General features: G+C 36.3%; 3 protein-coding genes across 4 annotated transcripts in view; 1 reads left to right on the plus strand and 2 right to left on the minus strand.

Annotated features, from left to right (window-relative positions):
- Window positions 1-3,477, plus strand: part of LOC106877018 (ER membrane protein complex subunit 5) — a 4,592-nt gene extending 1,115 nt beyond the window's left edge. Inside the window, exons 2-4 of the mRNA XM_014925797.2 lie at window positions 1,851-1,903; window positions 2,346-2,449; window positions 3,347-3,477. Coding sequence (XP_014781283.1) covers window positions 1,851-1,903; window positions 2,346-2,449; window positions 3,347-3,419 — 230 coding nt within the window. The 3' untranslated portion in view covers window positions 3,420-3,477. The remainder of the gene's footprint in view (window positions 1-1,850; window positions 1,904-2,345; window positions 2,450-3,346) is intronic.
- Window positions 3,478-4,180: 703 nt separating this feature from the next.
- LOC106877033 (leucine-rich repeat neuronal protein 2) lies at window positions 4,181-10,572 on the minus strand. 2 transcript variants are annotated; one of them, XM_014925818.2, is made up of 2 exons: window positions 9,259-10,572; window positions 4,181-7,196 (listed from the first exon to the last, which is right to left on the minus strand). In XM_014925818.2, exon 2 carries the CDS (start codon window positions 7,007-7,009, stop codon window positions 5,465-5,467), a length of 1,545 nt encoding a protein of 514 aa, XP_014781304.1. In that variant the 5' UTR covers window positions 7,010-7,196; window positions 9,259-10,572; the 3' UTR covers window positions 4,181-5,464. The 2 variants fall into 2 exon arrangements, with proteins under 2 accessions (XP_014781304.1, XP_014781305.1); XM_014925819.2 differs by lacking the exon at window positions 9,259-10,572 and adding an exon at window positions 8,150-9,201.
- A 1,635-nt stretch (window positions 10,573-12,207) lies between these two features.
- Window positions 12,208-16,824, minus strand: part of LOC106877028 (uncharacterized) — a 6,349-nt gene continuing 1,732 nt past the window's right edge. Inside the window, exons 2-5 of the mRNA XM_014925809.2 lie at window positions 15,928-16,103; window positions 14,574-14,682; window positions 13,338-13,460; window positions 12,208-12,408 (exon numbers count right to left, since the gene is read on the minus strand). Coding sequence (XP_014781295.1) covers window positions 12,394-12,408; window positions 13,338-13,460; window positions 14,574-14,682; window positions 15,928-16,103 — 423 coding nt within the window. The 3' untranslated portion in view covers window positions 12,208-12,393. The remainder of the gene's footprint in view (window positions 12,409-13,337; window positions 13,461-14,573; window positions 14,683-15,927; window positions 16,104-16,824) is intronic.

Raw genomic sequence — 16,824 nt, forward strand, 5'->3', positions numbered from 1 at the left:
TTTTTATTTATATCCCTTCGCATTAATATTGCTTTGTGTTGGATTTTGTTTTTATAAAATTCTGTTCATTGATTTACTATAATAATTGTACACACATTTTGACAATATTCGAATATAAACAATATTCCAAATATGGAATCGTTGAGTGCTACGTTATTCGTGTTGTTACGGTTTCGTTGTAAGCTGCATTGCTTTCACATAATTTGTTGGTAAACGAAAAAAATGTTTAGGAAAAGACTCAATTTTGGGCAGGAAACAAAACTCACGGAAAAAAAAAAAAAATTCTTTCACGGTCCCAAAATCAGGGGCTGGAAGTTAGAGATAATGAAAACAATCGATAGATTTAAAAATGGAGAAAATAAATAATTTGATAACATCAGCTACGAAAGATTAACAACATTAACGAAAAAAATAACAACTATTTATTTATTTAGAATATATAGATACTAATTGGATATAATTTAAAATAGAAGGCGTGGTTGTGTGGTAAGAAGCTTGCTTCTCAACCGCATGGTCTCGGATTCAGTCTCACTGCGTGACACCTTGGGTAAGTGCCTTCTACTATAGCCTCGGTCCAACCAAAGCCTTGTGAGTGGATTTGGTAGACGGAAATTGAAAGAAGCCCATCGTATATATGTATATGTATATATTTGTGTGAGTATGTCTTTGTCTGTGTTTGTCCCCCCCCCCCCCAAGCTTGATAACCGGTGTTGGTGTGTTTATGTCTCCGTAACTTAACAGCTGCATAAAGAAGTACAATTGCTTAAAGTGGATAGAACTTGCAGGAGAGGGAGACTCAGGAATATATGGAATGCAGTGAATGCTGATTGCAAAATGCTGACCCTTATGGAGGAGATGACAAAGGACTGAGATGATTTATAACTTGCTGTACTCAAAAAGGCTGTCCATCATAGCAGAAATGATATTCTAAAACCACTTTGGTTATGTTTGCATGTGTGGGGGCCTTGTCCCTGCTTTTACACTCTCCCTGCTCTGCCAATCACAACCTTTTCTGCCTTCATCTATTGCTCTCTTCTGCTATACTTCATTCTTAACTGCTCTCGTACCTGTTATCACTTACCATAACCTCCATGAGCTACTCCTATATCTCTTACCATCACTCATTACACGTACCTCAACCCCCATCTTTCCTTTCTATCCCACCCCTAAACAATCTACTGTATCTTGAAATCTTCCAGCATTCCACCACCAATTCCATCTTCTTTCAAACTTTCCCACTACTCAGCCTAGTATCTCTATTACAAGCCACCTGGGCTTGTTTTTCTGTCACATTCTAGTCTCTCAATGCCTAGCATAGAACCATTGCCCCTCCTCCATATAATCCTCCTCCCCTTTTATTCCTTCTTCTTCCTTGCTTTGCAAGTTATTTGGCAACCTCACTAATGCTGGTGGCATGAAAAAGCAACTAGTACACTCTTTAAAGTTAGCATTAGGAAGAGTATCCAGCCATAGAAACCATATCTAAGCTGACATTAGATCTTTGCAGGATCTTGTCAAACCAGCCAGCCCATGCCAGCATAGAAAACGGACATTAAATGATGATGGATGATAAGTGCATGTTGAATACGAAAAATACTTTGTAAAATTTAGTTTTCTTAGCTGTTGGGGAAGTGGTTTGAACTGACCTTTTAGGATCTTTTTGTAAATTTACACAAAATGATGTGAACTGTGTTGGTCTTAAGAAATTAATCTTAATACAGATAGATTTTTAAAATGTTTAATATAAATCAAGTTTGTGGAAATTTTCAATGGATTTTAAGATTTTATTTTATTGATAAAAGTTTCTCCTGAGAATTTAATGATGTATATATATCTTCATATGATTTCAGATCGGGCATATCTACGTTTGATTAAAAATGACTTTACTCGATTACCATTGGATGTAAGTAATGATTTAAATTATCTAAAAGTAGACTCTCTTAATGTGTGTGTGTGTGTTAGAAATCTATTGTTACTGTTTACATTTTAACATGTTAACCACCACATGTACAATGGATGGTTCATCACAAACTTCACATAACCACCATATGCTCCACCAGTGGTACATTTTCATAATTTGAGAAAATATTTTATTCTGTATCTTGACATGGTTTTGAGGATATTTAAATAACATGAATGTTAAGTATTAAAGTTTAATTGCAAAATAATGTGAAAATGCAAAAAATTTACATTTTCTTCTAATTAAACATTATGCAATGTGATGTGGCACCACTGGTGAGTTCCAGTAACAAGCTGATGTAGTTAACGTGGTGAAGCCATTGAAACATTTGTTTGAAGAATGGGATTAAATGTTGTTTCTTTATGTTTTTGTTTTTATTTCTTAGATTTTAGTCCAGTGTCTGGTCAGTTTGTTAATCATTTGTTATGGTGTTGTGCATATTGCTGGTGCCTTTAAAGAAATTCAGTCAAGTGCTGAACTAGAAAATAAGTAAGTATTTCACTGGTTTTAGCAACCATTTGAAAAATACTGTCTGACTGTTAAAAAAGAATGAATTTTTTAAAAATCATATTATTGCCTCAACTTTTAAAAATTATGTTTTCCATTAATATCAAATTTAATGAATATAATACATGTTGGTCAACAGAATATTTGCTTGTAGCATAGAAAAAATTTCAATTCTCTAATGATTATTTCAAATTTTGGTAGAGTGCCAGCAATGACCTCGATACTTGACTGGTACTTTATTTTATGAAAGGGCAAGCCTAATTAATTACCTGGCATTGCTTGGAAGTTTAAAAAATGTTAAAGAAAATAAATATATTTATTCTGATAAAAAAAATATTTTCAGAAAAATTCTATCAGATGATGTGAGTATAGACAAAGTTATTAAAACAAATCCTGAAATCAATCAGTTTAATTTTGTAAAACTTCTAATTATACAATGTTTTCAGTGTCCTGAAAGGATGAAAGGCAATGTTGAGCTTGGCAGCATTTGAACTCAGAATATAAAAAGAAATACAACTAATCATTTCAACTGACATGCTAACAATTCTGCCAGCTCACTGATTTGATAATAACCCTTTCTACTGAAGGTACAAAACCTAAAATCTGAGATGAGAGGGCTTGTTGATTATATTGACTTCAGGGTTCAACTGGTGCTTATTTTGTTGATCCCAAAAGGTTGAAAGGCAAAGTTGACCTCAACAGCATCTGCTAACAATTCTATCTGCTCACTGTAATAGTAATAATAATAATAATAGGAGCATGCGAACAATAATGGTTATGCCTATAATAATTGGTGTGCTTGAATCGGTAAGCTAAGATATAGACAAATGGTTGAGCAAAAATGTCTAAAGCATTATCTTTTTTTTTCTTTTTTGCCAGAAACTGGGAGATGTTGAGTAACCGACAATCTTTCTGTAGCTTCAACCACAGAGGGAAAGCTTTATTTGCTTGATAATGCATTTTCTATGTACTTTGACAATGTAAATAAATATGCTTCTGTATAAATTGAATTGTCTTTTTTATTTTCGTCATTTACAAAAGCATTGATGACTTTATGGTTCATCCCGTTGAAGGGAACGATGGGTTCTGCAATCAAATATCTTCCTTCCATGATTAGTGGGGAACAGAGAATAGGCAGGAATCCATTGCTATCCAATGTTGTATGGGAGAATGTGCAGATGGACTGAGATGGTGGTGTGTGACAGAGAAGGTTACAAGGAGGCTAAGAAAGAATTGGGAAAGAATCAGCGAATAAAACATTCTTTTATTCTTTTACTCGTTTCAGTCATTTGACTGTGGCCATGCTGGAGCACCGCCTTCAAGGGTTTTAGCCGAACAAATTGACCCCAGGACTTATTTCTTATACCTAGTACTTATTCTATCAGTCTCTTTAGCCAAACCACCAAGTTACAGTGATGTAAACAGACCAACATTGGTTGTCAAGTGGTGATGGAGGGGGTGGACAAACATGGACACTTAGATATATACATATATGATGGGTTTCTTTCAGTTTCCGTCTACCAAATCCACTCAGAAGGTTTTGGTTGGCCTAAGACTATAGTAGAAGACACTTGCCCAAGGTGTCACACTGTGGGACTGAACTCGGAACCATGTGATTGGGAAGCAAGCTTCTTACCACATAATCCCATGGTTTCTCTGTTAATACAGTGATAAACATTAATAAAAACATTTAATTGATAGAAAAGAGAAGTATAATTTTTAAAATAAATTTGATCATTTATTACTTTTTACAATTGAATACAAACTGTTTTAGTCAAAAGGTGATGGAACAAATGGAGACAAAGAAACAAGCTGCACTGCAGGCAACCCATCTAGGAATGTAGTGATCCAAAAAAAGAAAAAAAAATACAGTTGTGAGAACTTGTAGTGTTTCTACAACGATCTCTATTGTACCAATGGCATGACTAAGAGCTTCCAGTCCATACTGTAAAGTCTTTGGTGAGAGGAAAAGTATCCAGTAGCAAAAAAAAAAACAAAAACAAAAAACAGATTTGGCCAGTTATCTCTCTTTTCACGTGTGACAAACCTCTACGAGCTACAAGTAGTGACACATGTCTACGCAATGCCAGCCTTTTAAAATGTACATTTAATAATCTTTTCTACTATAGGCACAAGGCCTGGAATTTGTGGGGAGGAGGATAGTCGATCACATCAACCCCAGTACTTGACTGGTACTTAATTTATCGAACCCAAAAGGATGAAAGGCAAAACTGACCATGGCAGAATTTGAACTCAGAACATAAAGACAGACGAAATGCAGCCAAACCATTTTATCTAGCATGTTTGATGGCTGCGAGCTCACTGCCTTGGGAAAAAAATGTACATTAAATAATGATTGACAGAAATGGTATCATCAGAAGGAGAAGTGAAGAAATAAAGTTGTAGTTACTAAACATTTACTACAAATAAAATCTTACTTTATAAATATATGATGATAATAATAATAATGGTTTCAAATTTTGCCACATGGGCAGCAATTTGGTGGGAGGGAATGAGCTGATTACATCAACTCCAGTGTTCAACTGGTACTTATTTTATCGACCCTGAAAGGATGAAAGGTAAAGTCGACCATGGTGGAGATGGAACTGAGAACATAGCGATGGACGAAATACCGCTAAGCATTTTGTTCAGCACACTAATGATTCTGCCAGCTCACCACCTTCCGTAATAATTATAATAATGTCATCATTATTATTATTCAAAAGTTGTATGCTAATTTAATTAACATGGATGTTACTTGAAGTTTGCTGACTACAAGTCTTCTCAAATCTCAAGAATCTTTCTTAGGATTCTTACAGAATACAGGATGGCACTTTTCTGCAGGTTGACAATGCAAGTCTCAATTCCTGTATCCTTTAGCCACTTTGGTAACATTTTGGGTGTTGTGCCAAGCGCACCAATTCCCATAAGAACAACTGTCACCTTTGTCGTCAACAATCTCTTCGTCTCCCCGACTAATGTCTGATATTTCTTAAGTTATGCTACAGTATCAACAGAAAGGCTGTCTTCTTCATTCTGAGGAATGGTGAGAATATTCTTTTGTCTTTCATAATTAGACTGCCATTGTGCTATGGGAAAGATTTTCTCTCTAAAATGCCAGAGACTGAATAAAATTAGGATTGTTGCCACAGTAGAACATACACTAAGAATGACAACAACTAATGTTCTATTATGGTGTTTAGTATCGTAGCCATATGCTAATTTATGACAATGAAAATCAGAAGGCTTTAATGTCGAAACAGGTAGGTCCAGAAGATGCTTGGGTGAACGACAGCACAATGATTTTTGTATGAAATTCTTTTTCTTATTACTAATTTCATTAAAAACATCTAGCAGCCATTGTGCATCACAATCGCAATCAATAAAATTTCCACTCAAGTCAAGAGTTTCCAAATTCTGCCAGGGAAGAAAATGTTTAGGAAATTTATATATTCCATTATTATTTAAATAAACAATTTTCAAAGCAGGTAAATTATAGAGTGCTTTTGGGTGTATGTATTTCAAAAGTGGGTTGAAAGCAATATGGAGCACTCTTAAATGGGTAAGATTAAAAGCTAGACCATCGATTTTTGTTAAGTCATTAAGATCGTTTAGATATAAAACTTCAAGATGAGATAAATTGTAAAACGAATTTGATGCAATAACACTTATCCTATTTGCACCAAGATTAAGTTTTGAAAGTTGTTCTAGTTGAAGAAATGCTTGTGTAGGTACAACATGTAAATAGTTTTGATTCAAGTCTAAGGATTCTAAAGAATTCTCAAGCCCGCTGAATGCTTTGTCTTCAATTATTTTCAAATTATTATTTGCAATATTAATATCTGCAAGCATTGAATTATTATAAAAGCTATTATTGAGTAAATGATATATGTTATTACCTTGTAAGTTAAGAAACCGTAAATGTTTAACATTTTTGAAAGCTACAGTAGGAATAGTCGTCAATCTATTAGATATCAGATGCAAGCTATCCAATGCATAGAGACCATTGAAGGCATTGTCACTTATACTATGAATAAAATTCCCAGTTAGATTCAATTCTAGTAGTTTGGGAAAATACTGGAAAGTATTGTCGAGTAAAACAGTCAAATGATTTTGACTTATATCTAAAGACACCAAGTTATTTAAACCATGAAATGTTTTGTTGCTTAGATTCGATAAAAGGTTATTCCTCATGATCAATGTGTGCAGTTTTCCCAGGTGCTCAAAAGAATTATCTTCAATATTGATCAAACCATTAGAGTTAATGTCGAAATATGTTAAACTGCTATATTGATGCAGATCAACATTTAATTGCTTAATTTGATTGCCTCTTAGGACTAACTCTGTAATAAATTTAGGTGAATCAATATCATCTGGTATAATAGTTTTAAATGCATTTGAACAATCTAAAAGCCCAAAGTTTTTAAAACAATTACAGTTTTCAGGACAATGTACAGCAATACATACATTTCCAAATGTCATGAATAATAAAATTATCCTAGTTAAAATCATTTTTTCAGACACCCAATCACCAGATCTCATTGCATAGAATTTATTAAAAAAAAAAAATGAAATTAAAAGTTCATAATGAAAACTTTGTATTTATTTATGTCCAAGGTTCTGTTTCTCTATATTTGGTAAGAGATTTAGTCCAGAACTTTTGAAAGATTTCTTTTTTGAAGGCACTGAAGGTGGATTTTGTCTCTTGTTTTTACCATCAGTTCAAAATCTGAAAAGATAGGAATAATATTTTAAAAGTCCATTATTCATGAAAACAACAGAATATATGAGGGAATTAATTATAGCAAATACATAGACTTGATTGAAATAAAAAAAAAAATCTATTAGTGCTAAAATTACATATACTGAATTAATATTCTTTAGCTAACAAAAGAGGGAGAAAGAACGAAAGAAAGAAAGAGGGGGAAGAAGACATAAGTTGAAAGAGAGGAACTATTACAGAGGGTGAGAGAATATATGTAAGCAAGAGAATGAGAGAAGGGAGAGAATCGGTTGAAAACTGCAGTTTTTAGAGAAAAACCTGTGTAACACACCTTTTCCCCCCGATTTCTCGCTCTACGCAGATCTGGGCAAAAAAAACTGTAGTGCTTGACCATCCTTGGCACATAAGTAATGTGTGTGTAAAGTTTGGTAGAAAATTGGTTGAAAACTATAGAAATGTATTCATATTAGACATACAGACACACTCGCACACAGAGCCATCTTTTAGGCTGATTAGATAAAGTCTCTTAATGACATTGTGTTCTTTCTGGTTATTCTTTTATTCTTTTACCTGCTTCAGTCATTTGACTACGGCCATGCTGGAGCACCACCTTTAGTGAAACGAATCGACCCCAGGACTTGTTCTTTGTAAGCCCAGCACTTATTCTATCGGTATCTTTTGCTCAACCGCTAAGTTACAGGAACGTAAACACAGCGACATTGGTTGTCAAGCGCTGGTGGGGGTACAAACACAGACACACAAACATGTGAACCCAGAACCGTGTGGTTGGGAAGCAAGCTTCTTACCACATAGCAACACCTGCACCTACAGCCACACCTGTGCCCAAAATATAAAATATTTTAGAAGAGTATATAAAATATATTAGAAGACAATCTATTGAAGACTTTACAAACAATACGCACGCACGAAGTTAAAGATATAAAATGGCGACAACTTACCCATCGCACCCTGTATGTTCGCACGTATCTATGTATCTATGAAGATGATACAAAAGTTTCTCAGAGGATACAGAGCCCTAGAAATGTTGCGCACTTGCAACAGGAGTTGGACGCAATATACTGGTGGGTTGAGGACAATAACATGAGAGAAAAAGATGTTTTATATGACACATTCTACCAGTATCCCAAGTTTGAAAGTGTTTCGTTAAGAAAACAAGTGTTGGCCGTCAAACCATAACGATCCAAGTTGGCAATAAAATGCAGACGGCTGGCCGGATGAATTCTAAGAACTTTCAGAACGACAGAAGAGGAAACCATGATGGTCTGCTGGAGAGCATTTGTCCTCGACCGTTTAGACTACTGCTCCGAATTATGGTCACCACAGTGTAAAATTAACGACGGGTCTCGAAGCAATGCAGCGCAGCTACACAAAGAAAATTGTCTCATCGCAACATGTCAGTTACTGAAAAAGACTGAAAAGGTTAAGACTCAACTCCATAGAACGAAGCGGGGGAAAGATATGCAGTGATATACATCTGGAAAATCCTAAAACTTTAGCATTGAAAGTTAACACAAACAGCAGAATGGAGCACACTGCATAATATCAAAATCCCCAATGTTACCATCAGGATACAGGGTCAGATATTGCAACAGCTTGGGTGTCAAGGGCCCATAGGCCTTCAATATCCTCCCAAAAACCTGAGAGACCTACACGAGGTGGATGTAGGTGTTTTCAAAACAAAACTGGATCTCCTCCTTTTAAGATTTCAGGATGAACCTACCTCGAGGCTAGAAACGCAGATGAGGGGAGCAACATCAAACTCAATCATTCACCAAATGTCACATGTCAGAGGAGGTTTCAAGTAGTGAAAGTATAGCAAAGCTAACGGCGGTGCCCCAGCATGGCCGCAGCTCTCGAGCTGAAACTAGCAAAGAAAAAAAGTACATATATGCATGGCTAAGTATACACACACACGCACGCACGACGAACGCACACGCGCACACACACACACACACACACCTGCTTGGACAGAAAAAGAAAAATCATTGTCAACGATGCTTTGGCACAACAGGTGCAATAATTGTTTGAAGGGAAGATATCTACTTACTTCATTCAGTACATGGTCCCAAAACAGTAACAGTTAAACAAGGTCCAGACACAACAATTGCCGTACAGGGCAGGCTCTTTTCGTTATTAGCAGTGACATCACAGCACAACAATATTTATGATAAACCTATTAATCCAGATTACAAATCAGATAAACTTTAAATAATCTTATTTAAAACATAGATTAGAAGTGATTGCCAGATTTGCAAGCTGTTTGCCGTTTCAGTGTTTACTGAGTAGGATTGATCGCGTTGAACATTTCAGCTGCGACTATCCTGTTTTTGGCTTTTTTTTTGTGGGGCATAGTGTACCTGGAGTACATTATTTATTAGGTCGTCACATATGAAATTTGTAGTAAGGTATATGGTAAACTCTTACAGCTGGTCATTTTGCACCATTATTATATTTTGACAATCTTTATTTTTTGTTAGAAAGCTGACACATCTATGTCTTTATTCTGACTCATCATCCACTAAGCATTTTGCCCGGCGTGCTATCGTTTCTGCTAGCTCGCCACCTTTGCTCCCGGGTATAATGCAGGTATTATCTGTATGAGGAGTAAGCCGCCATTTTTTTTTTCCTATTGTTAATTATTATTAGCGAGCTGGCAGAATCGTTAGCACACCGGGAAAAATGCATTGCGACATTTCGTCCGTTTTGTCGTTCTAAGTTCAAGCCGAGGTCGACGTTGCCTTTCCACCCTCGCAAAAAAAAAAAAAGAAAGAAAATAACAAAATGTCTCGGAGCATTTCGTTCCTCTTTACATTTTCAGTTCAAATTCCGCCGGGGTCGACTTTACTGTTTATCCTTTTGAGGTCAATGTAATCGATTAGGCTCTTCCCCGCCCCCATTAAAAAATCCAGGCCTTGTGTCTATAGCAGAAGGGCTCATTATTATTACTATTTTATTTACGGCGGTCGTTTGCGAGGAAAAAAAATGTCTCACGATATTTTTTCTCTGAGTACAAATCCCATGGAGGTCAACTTAACCTTTTATCCTCACAGGGTCGATAAAATAAAATACCAGTCAACTACTAAGATAGAAGTAATGGACTATCTCTCTTCCCCTCAAAATTACTGGCTTTCTGCCTAAATTAGAAGCAATTAATTGCTACTTTATTTTCTTTCGAAATTTTGCGCCCAGGACATTGATCTCGTCTCTATAGTTCCATCCTTATGGTCCCACCTTGATACATTACTGTACGTCATATCATCTTGAAACGATGGTTTAATCCAGATTACAAGGCCCCTTTAAGCTAGCAGCAGTTTATTGTACAGAATGTCAATATTAAAAATCTAATCTTTTCTCTTGTGTAATAGTTTCAACGTTTTCATTTTACATATTTATATATATATATATTCTTTTTATCAGTGTTTACTCCATTTCTATAATTTCTACAAAGAATAACTATTTTGTTTGTCTTTTCTGCTTATTTGTGTTAACTTGTGGTAAGACTCGGTTCTTAATTTATTAGTTTTCTATTACAAAAGATTTTAACCATCTTATTTCAATTATAATACATATTCTTACAGTGGACAAAATGCTTAATTGCATTTCGTCTGTCTTTACGTTCTGAGTTCAAATTCCGCCATGGTCGACTTTGTCTTTCATCCTTTCGTGGGTCGATGAAATAAATACCAGTCATGTACTGCGTCGATATGATCGACTAAACCCCTTTCCCTCAATATTCAGACATCGTTCCGATAGTAGAAAGGATGGCACTGTCATGGTATTAGCTGTCAGAAGTGAAAGTAGAAAAATCTAAACAAGGAACGTTACTGCTGGTTTGAGTTGAAATGGTATATTCCAAACGTTATTTTCCCGCTTTTTAGCTTGAGTATTTATATAAGCTATAACAAAAGCTAATCGATAACTATTATCGTAGTTTTATCATTTAAACGGAAGTATTAATGCAATACACCAATAATTTTTCTTAATCTTTTGTTTGTATCACTCTGTGTCTTTTGTCAGTGTTATCGTGTATCGAGTCCGTTAAATCAAAAGTACGTATTGGGTATAATTCTGTGTCTTGATCAAAGCAGAGATATTTGTGTTTATGAGTATACTCTTGAAAAGGTAGGTTTCACACATCTCTCTAAAGTAATGTCCTCCCCGGATGCCAAGGAAAATTAAAACTAATCATGAGCACACAGTTTGTGGCTATGGCGTTGCATAGACAATGTTAAGTGTCATAGACATCTCTTCGTCTACTCAAACAAATTAATTTCGTTGAGCTTGAACAAGGGTCACCAAACGTTTTTGACGCCGGGCCAGATAACTGAGAGAATGACGTGCGCGGGCCGCATAACTATTTTGTTTAATACAATACAGTGAATATACAAAAAAATAAAGACAACCAGCAAAAAGTTATCAAAAAGTAGCCGACCGTATTGGTCTTCCCTGCTTGTACATAGTCTGTCCCTGACCTGGACACACACACACACACACTCTCTCTCTTCCTCTTTCTCTCTTTTCTCCTCTTTCTTTCTCTCTCCCACACACAGACACATATACACCTTTCACATTGTTTGTACAATTGATTTTTAAGGCATCTTAGTAGGCATGGTTAAGAAGTTTACTTTGCGACCACGTGGTTTTGGGTTCAGTCCTACAGCACGGTACCTTGGACAAGTGTCTTCGAATATAATTCCAGGCCGACGGTGAATTTGGAAGATGGAAACTATGTAACTATGTCTCACCATATATATGTGTGCGTGTGTTTGTGTTTTTATTTGTATCCCCATCACCACTCGACAGCTGGTGTTGGTTTATTCATGTCCATGAAATTGAGCAATTCAACGAAAAGACTAATACAATAAATACCAGACTTTAAAAAAATAAGAATTAGGATCGATTTGTTCGACTAAACCCTTTAATGCGGTACCCCAGCATGGCTGCAGTACAATGACTGAATCAAGTAAATGATTAAAAGAAATAAGGAACAACCATGATGTATTAGAAATATTTTATTTTCATAGCGAATAATCTGATCATCGGAATATTTCACAGATTCTAATCAAACGATGCGTATATAGTAAAATTTTCTTTTCGGATATTTTCGTGTCATAATATTGGTTATCCTTTAGTGATTGGTCAACTTATTTTCCACCATAAAGCCTTCAATTGTCCAACAGATTTAATTTCCATTACCCTGAAAATGAGAAGAAACAGAAAATGAAAGTTTACAAACAAATAAACATATTTTCTATTTATGAATCGCTGTAGTCTCTATTTTAGAACCCAACACTTGTAACTCGAATAGTGGACTAAGCTGGGTGAGGGTAAGCCAATGGGTATGTAACTCTTAGTGAGTTAGGGCTTGCCTACTTATGCATGTGAAGACCCGGGCTTTTGTTGAAAACGCCCAAGGTGTCACGCAGTGAGACCGAACCCAAGACTGCATGTTTGGAAAGAAAGTTTCTTATTCACACAGCTATGTATGTGGAAATATATTTCTAAATATTCCTATATTTATGTTTTACCTTTGATCTTTTACTTCTTTCAGTCATTAGAATACGGTCATGCTAGGGTACCACTTTAAAGAATTTTAGTCGAACGAATCGATCCCAGTACTTATATTTTAAGACTGGTATAAGGACATTAACACATTAATACCGGTTGTCTCACACACACACGACTAGGTTATTTCAGTTTCCGTCTACCAAATCCACTCACAAGGCTTTGGTCATCCCAAGGCTATAGTAGAAGACACTTGCCTAATTTGCCACGCAGCAGAACTGAACTCAGAACCATGTGGTTGGAAAGCAAACTTCTTACCACGTAGCCACGCCTCAAAATTTTGGAATTAAAACAGAAATTTTTTCCAACAATACAATATCACAATCTTATTTTTCAAGCGGAATACAATGAATAACAGTGGTCTCAGTGCCTGGTTGGTGCTATTTTATTAATCCTGGAAAGAAGAAATCCTGCGTGGGATTTTAATTCAGAATATAGGGAAATAAAGTGGAGTTTCTTTTGTCATGAACAAGACATACAGTAACATAGCAGTGAGTAGAACAGTTTTAAAGTCAACAACAAAAAAATAGATTTGGTTACGAACAATATTTGCTTACTTACCGGAATGTTGCAAGTATAATGGTGCACAACATGGTTTGTAACAAAGTGGGTATTACCATATTTCACTGATCGATTGAAGGGACCGGGCAGGGATTCAAGGTGATGAGGGCATAAGCATTTCACCTGAAGATAAAATAATTTTGATAAAGTTTGCAGATGTAATACAAAATGAGATGTTTTATACATAACAAATGAGTTTTATAGTAAACCACCCATCCCAGAAAAAGCCTAAAGCTTGTAACAAGACTATTTGACAGGGTTCCATACACCAATCTACAGTGAATCAAACGAATCACTGTTTTCAAACACAAAACGTAAGTAAATAATACAAAAAGGATATCAACAAGCAACTGTCCATTCAAATTTTTGGTAGAAACATGAATGTCATTAACAATTTTGTCTTCGATGCCTTTTATTTGACGTCTAATGCTCTTAGCTTAGACTTTTTTGGGGGGCAACCAGATCGAACCATCTCAAGTGTAACTGCCCGAAATGGTCGTGACGTGACTTCTGGGACTTGACTGATGAAAGAAAGCCAAGGATGACCCGTCTTTTTTTGCCTGTCCTTCTAATTGTTGTTTCTCTTGTCCGCCTTTGTATCGTCTTTCTGTCCGGACGTTTTAATGCCCTCTGCTGCGTTTCATTTATATTTGTTCCATATATATATATATATTATATATATGAGTGTGTGTGTGTGTGTAATTTTGTTTATCTGTTTATGTCAGTTATTACAGTCCAGCCAATACCAATGCCTGCATGAATTTAAATCAGTCAACTTCGGCTACATAAGTGAGTGACTGTTACAGTCTACTGTTATTGTGACCATACAGATCTCACGCGAACTGTAGCACTTGGGGCAGGTATCTCTCTTTTATAGTTCGTTGCAAAGACGACATTTTTTTTTGTTAACGATAATAAATAGCTTTTGTTTGCAACTTTTCACAGACATCTGTTCTTCCATCTCTTAACTCTACCAAAATATTTTATTGTTACAAGGTCATACATACATAAGACGGGCTTCTACACAGTTTCTATCTACTAAATTTACGTAGAATGCATTGGTCGACCTGGAGCTATAGTAAAAGACACTTGCCCAAGGTGCAGCGTATTGGGATTGAACTAGAAACCGCGTGGTTGCAATACAAGCTTTTTAACTACACAGCCATGCCTGCATCTCAAATTGATAACTGCCAAGTTATAGAAAGTTGTGTTACAGATTTGAAATGTTTTACTTACAGTCGTGTAACTAAACAAGTCAAATTTTTTGTCCTGGAGATGAACTTCGTGTGCCGTCTGGTTGGGGCGACATTCTGTCAGGCTCGCTATCGGTTGACACAACTGTAGCCTGAAATGACATTGAAACTTGTAATAAGTAAAAGTAATGAAGGCGTCATGTAGCTTAGGGGTCGGCAAACCGGGTTAAATTACCCCAAGCAGGGTAAAAATGAAATTCTTGGTAACGGGGACTCATTAGACATAAGTAAAAAACGTGTTGCTACGATAGAAAATTTTTCTTCTGGCAACATTGCATCTGTCCAATGTAATGGACTGTAAACAGATTCAATAAACCTTTTGAATTCAAAGAATCTATGATTTTCTTCCTTTCAAATCAAGGGGGTAACGTCAGCGTGAATAGATGTATTTTGGGGGTAATTGGTTACAAAAGTTCCCCGACCCCCTGGAGGGTATTCGGCTGACAATCGTAAGGCCGAGAGTTGAGTCTTCGAGCAAGACACTTTATTTCACGTTGCTCCATCCAACTCACCTGGCAAAAACGAGTTGTACCTGTAATCTAAAGGGTCAGTCATGTCACATTCTGTGTCACACTGAATCCTCCCTGGGAGCTACGTTAAGGATAAGACTGTTTGTGGCGTGCTCCGCCACTTGCATGTTAATTTCACGATCAGGCTGTTCTGTTGAATGGGTCAACTGGAACATTCGTGCCAGTTTGTTGAATGCGCGTGGCCTAGTGGTTAGGATGTTGCAAGGGATTGGTAAGAAATAAATATTGTCTCGAGTCCTAGGGCTCATGGAGCCAGATTCTAAGATTCCATCGTGTTTAAGTTACCAGGGCCCTGAACGGGACGTCAGTCTGTTGCAAGGTGGATCACTTGCAACTGAGTGGACTGGAGCAAAGTAAAATGAAGTGTTTCGCTCAAGAATACAACACACCACCCAGTCCGGGAATCGAAACCTCGATCTTGCGATCACGAGTGCAACATCCTAACCACTAGGCCACGCGCATTCAACAAAACCTGTACAACTTAAGGGAACAAAGCTCTGTTCCTCTATTTAGGAACAGCACAAGGTTCAGCTATCACATTCCTTCTTAGAAACCAAATAATCATTCTTAGGATTTGAATTCAGAAGCTAATGGTAAGTGGACGAAATCAACTAACTGACCCCCACTGCTGAAATAATATGGTACCAGCCTTATCTTAGATTTGTATGAAGAATAATTTATATGTAATTATCGTTTAATTAATTAATCGTTGATTTAAGAAAAGATATATTATCTATGAAACAATTTCACTATTATACCGTAATTAACAACAAACATAACAGGTTTTCAGATTAAAAACATATTTACTTGTGTTTGGATGTATCATATATAATGTGGTTCGTCGAATTTGGGCACTGTCCTCCTTGACACAGACAGTTGATAACTCGGCGTTCAGTTTTTTGCCTTTTTCCATTTACTGTCTTGGTGAATGAATAGACGTCGGCACAAACAGTACTTTCACTCAAACATGGAGAGCTACTTCGCTGAAATAAGAAAAGTATGACTTACGTTGACGAAAAGAAGAAAATTGGTCATATATAAGGTGTGTCCTAAAACAGAACGAACTTTTAAAACGGTGCGGTAACCTTCTGGTGCAGCATGCTCATGATTGAATACGGTTGGTGTTTATCTTAAGTCTAATGACAGCCAAGCCACGCTCACGTCAGATAGTAATCGATCCACTCATGCTAGAATGAATGTATGTTTAGAATAATTGGCGATTTGCAGTAAGAAGAGCAGTAAAAGACCAGAAAATACAAAATGCTTGTGTGAAATTCAATTATAAATCGGGAAAGACTTTAACAAAAGCTTTCCTCATGTTGGGTGGAAGGATTGTTTGAGCTAATGCATGCAATGGTACAAGTGATACCAGCGTTTCAAATCAGAAACCACCACTGAAGAGAGTATTCTAAGTCCAGACGACCTTTCACACTAACGACCGACGATCACATTGTGATACATGCTGTAACCCGTTAAAATCATCGTCATGAAGTTTCTCGTGGTATTTGCCAAAGATCGTGCCCCGTGGTTTTAAAAGAAAGTTTTCATATGTTTCTTTTGTTGTATGATTTGTTGCGTTTGTTGACAGAGGAATAAAGAGAACAGATTCACGGGCAATCAGGAGCTGTTTGATTGTTTAAAAAACCGATGAAAACTTTCTGCAAAATGTCATAACGAATGCCGAAGCGAGGTGTATGACAATGT

Source organism: Octopus bimaculoides, chromosome 19 (genome assembly GCF_001194135.2).
Source record: "Octopus bimaculoides isolate UCB-OBI-ISO-001 chromosome 19, ASM119413v2, whole genome shotgun sequence".
Lineage (NCBI taxonomy): Eukaryota > Metazoa > Mollusca > Cephalopoda > Octopoda > Octopodidae > Octopus > Octopus bimaculoides.